At 46.9% G+C, this 3,091-nt stretch overlaps 1 protein-coding gene across 1 annotated transcript; it reads right to left on the bottom strand.

The window, feature by feature from the left end:
- Window positions 1-629: 629 nt before the first annotated feature.
- On the bottom strand, window positions 630-2,136 carry TMEM174 (transmembrane protein 174). Its single transcript, XM_003266055.3, has 2 exons — window positions 1,468-2,136; window positions 630-1,277 (listed from the first exon to the last, which is right to left on the bottom strand). Exons 1-2 carry the CDS (start codon window positions 2,091-2,093, stop codon window positions 1,172-1,174), a joined length of 732 nt encoding a protein of 243 aa, XP_003266103.1. The 5' UTR covers window positions 2,094-2,136; the 3' UTR covers window positions 630-1,171.
- Window positions 2,137-3,091: the final 955 nt, after the last annotated feature.

Genomic DNA, 3,091 nt, shown 5'->3' with positions numbered 1-3,091 from the left:
GTGATGTCAAAATTTTTGTAAGAATTGCTAAATCCTGTGTCTTCCTTTAGGATGTGCCACCCTTACCTTGAGTGGCATTGCCTTTGAAGCCCAAAGCAAATATTTTCTTTTAAAACCTGATGGTTTTAAACTGTCTCTTCTGAAGTCTGTGAGTCAGTTCCAGTTGTTTATTACACAGCCAAATTCAGAGAGATTAAGGACACCAAAGTTTTTTTAATGAAGAAGATCAGTTTCTTTTAGTCATAAAGATTGTTTCTATCATATCATTCCCCAGGTGTTGACATGGCAACTCTGCTCTGTCATGCTCCACAGACCTACGAGTACTTAGTGAAGTCCTGTGTTCTGTCAGCCACTGGTCCCAGCTAGTTCATGCTTGGCACAGGCCCCAGCCTGGGATGGACCAAGAGCCCACCCATGTACATCACACGTCAAGCTTCAACCTTGCAGAAGAGAACAGCAGCAGCCAAGGATCACTGTGACTCAGTGATCAGGGAAGGATGTATTCACAGCGTTATCCTATTATGGTCTGTTTTGTGTAATTTAGTCAGGTATCCAATACTATTCTAGCAGGAGACATGATTTATTTTATTTCATTGGTTTGATGTTTTTGTTTTGTTTTGTTTTATACCCTTTAAGGTACCCAGAGTCCTCAGAGAGGCCAGATGGCAGCTGAGTTGTTTGGGATTAGTGAGTCTGCTTTGGGGCCAAGGACGGCCACCGGGAAATCTCCAGCTGGGCCTGCTTTCTCTTCCCTGCTTCCTTCCCACCCGACTCTCACCTCTGTGGAAACTCCCAAAGTCTCAGAAGTCGTGATTTTTCCGTTGGCTGCTGGGGTTAAAATTGAGCCACCAATGCCTTCCTACAGGGAAGGGGGAGGGTGGTGGATGAAAAAGTGAAATTCCTCCTCCTGAACCTTATACAGGAGATTTCTTACCCGAGGGAATTTGAAACTGTTCCGGAGAGAATTTCCCCAGCCCAGCCTAATTTTTACCAATCTGAGAAACTGCACCTCCCACTTCCCCTTACCCCCCTTGAATGATCTCTGTCAGGCTGTCCGGGTGCTGCTGTAACTTCTGAATGTTACAACATAGAACACCACGGTTGTCAGGTAACAATGACGGAAACACTTGCTCCCTGAGCTGAGCATTGTATTATTATATCAGAATAGTCTCTAGCGAGGGAGAGAGTATATTTCTTCATAAGGGGGAGGAGAGAAGCAGGCACAGGCCTCCTCTTCCAGATGTGTCTCTTCTAGCTGGTCAGCATCAGGATTGGGCCTGAAATGTGAGCAGAAAACACAGGTACATTATGGTCCAAAGCACCATTCACAGAACCAAGGCTCCCATCGTGGGCAACAGGCTAAGAAGAGATTCACAGTCTCCCAACACCTTATTCATGGACCAAACAGCCACAGATCATGACGGAGATGGCTAGAAGGAGTGCATTCCCCCAGTAGACACCCCATACCTGTGATTTCCACCATCCGCGAAAGAAGGGCAGCCCTCATCAACCACAAATGCAGAGTTATCTTGAGGGTAGATGGTGTAGTATTGAGGAGGACTTGACATGGCAGCTGCTGCCCCTCCAGAGGTTATGAGGCTGCAGGGGCTCACCACAGACTGCAGGTAGCTGGTATTTATCCCCAGAGGCTCTGGAGAACCATAAGGAGGAGGGATGTACTGCACCACAGTGGCCCCATGGAAGGTGATGGGTTGGTTGATACCAGTGAAGACAAATGATGGTCTTCCTGGTGTCTGTTCCGAGTCCGGGACCCTTTCCTCACTTTCTTTGCACAACTGGCAGGAGAGCATTTTGAACTTGCACACAGCAATCAGGATGAATGTCACCCCAACTGACAGCAGGACAGGCCCAAGGAGCTGGGTCCATTCAAAGTGGGAGACACCTTGGTATTTGATCCAGCCCATGACAGTGAATGTGATCCCCACCAGTCCCAGAAAGATTCCTGAGAAGAGCAAGGTGGCCCCCGCCTTGTCGTCATCGGACACCTGGATGTCAGCCGTGCTGGGTGTGTAAGGAGTGACGGAGAACACATTGACAGGGAAGTCCTCCAAGCGGCCACTGCCCTGCTCCATTGCTCCTTGTGGGCTCACCCTGCTTCTTAGAGTGGAGAGGATTGTGAGAGCCAAGGAATCACAGGTCCAAATTAGTTATAGAAGAACTTAGGGCTTGTGCTTAACAGGGTGTAACACACAGAGGGCTGGACCTTGTTTAGAAGAATAAAGGTCTGAGAAATGAAGCCTGAAGTTTTCTCATGTATTGTCAACAAGTGGAGGTCTCTGTTTTGCAGGTCAATGACAAGCTGTCTCTCTAATTCGCATTCATTCATTCACACATTCAAAAATTAACTTATTGAGCCCATCTTTCTTTTTCTTTTCTTTTCTTTTTTCTTTCTTTCTTTCTTTTTTTTTTTTAGAGTGTGGGTCTCACTCTGTCACCCAGCTGGAATGCAGTGGCACAATGATAGCTCACTGCAGCCTCAACCTCCTGGGTCAAGCGATTCTCCCACCTCATCCTCTCCAGTAGCCAGGACTACAGGCACACATCACAATGCTCAGCTAATTTTTAAAATTTTTTGTAGAGATAGGGTCTCATTATGTTGACAAGGCTGGTCTCAAACTCCTGGACACAAGTGATCCTCCTGCCTTGGCCCCAGGAGTTACTCTTCTATAGCAATTTAAGACACTGCCATAAGACCCTGTTTTTGTCCTACCCAACACAGGTTTGTAGAAATGGCAGAGCTCCCTCAAGGGTCTCCAGCAGTGAATGGGGCCCTTGATATATCCACACATGCACAGGAGTCTAACCTGATTTTCCTAGTGGTTCAGCTCATTAGGAATAGACAGACACCTATTTCTTGACTGCATGTGTATTCCTATCTACTTCACGAACCCCTAGCTGTGATGATACTGAAACTTTAATAACAGTTCTCACAAAGCCCTGAGATCCTGTTCTTTGCTGGCCAGCCCCACATGCCTTTTGCTTTCTGCATTTGGGGAGTAATTCCAGCCTTGGGAGAGGAACAGCATCATAGGAAACCTTTTTATGCACTGCCAGGGGTTGAATAAGCATC

The sequence above is a fragment of the Nomascus leucogenys genome, chromosome 18, assembly GCF_006542625.1.
Source record: "Nomascus leucogenys isolate Asia chromosome 18, Asia_NLE_v1, whole genome shotgun sequence".
NCBI classification, from domain to species: Eukaryota; Metazoa; Chordata; class Mammalia; order Primates; family Hylobatidae; genus Nomascus; species Nomascus leucogenys.
Note: the sequence above shows the minus strand (reverse complement) of the source record. Positions and strands in the feature narration are given on the sequence as shown.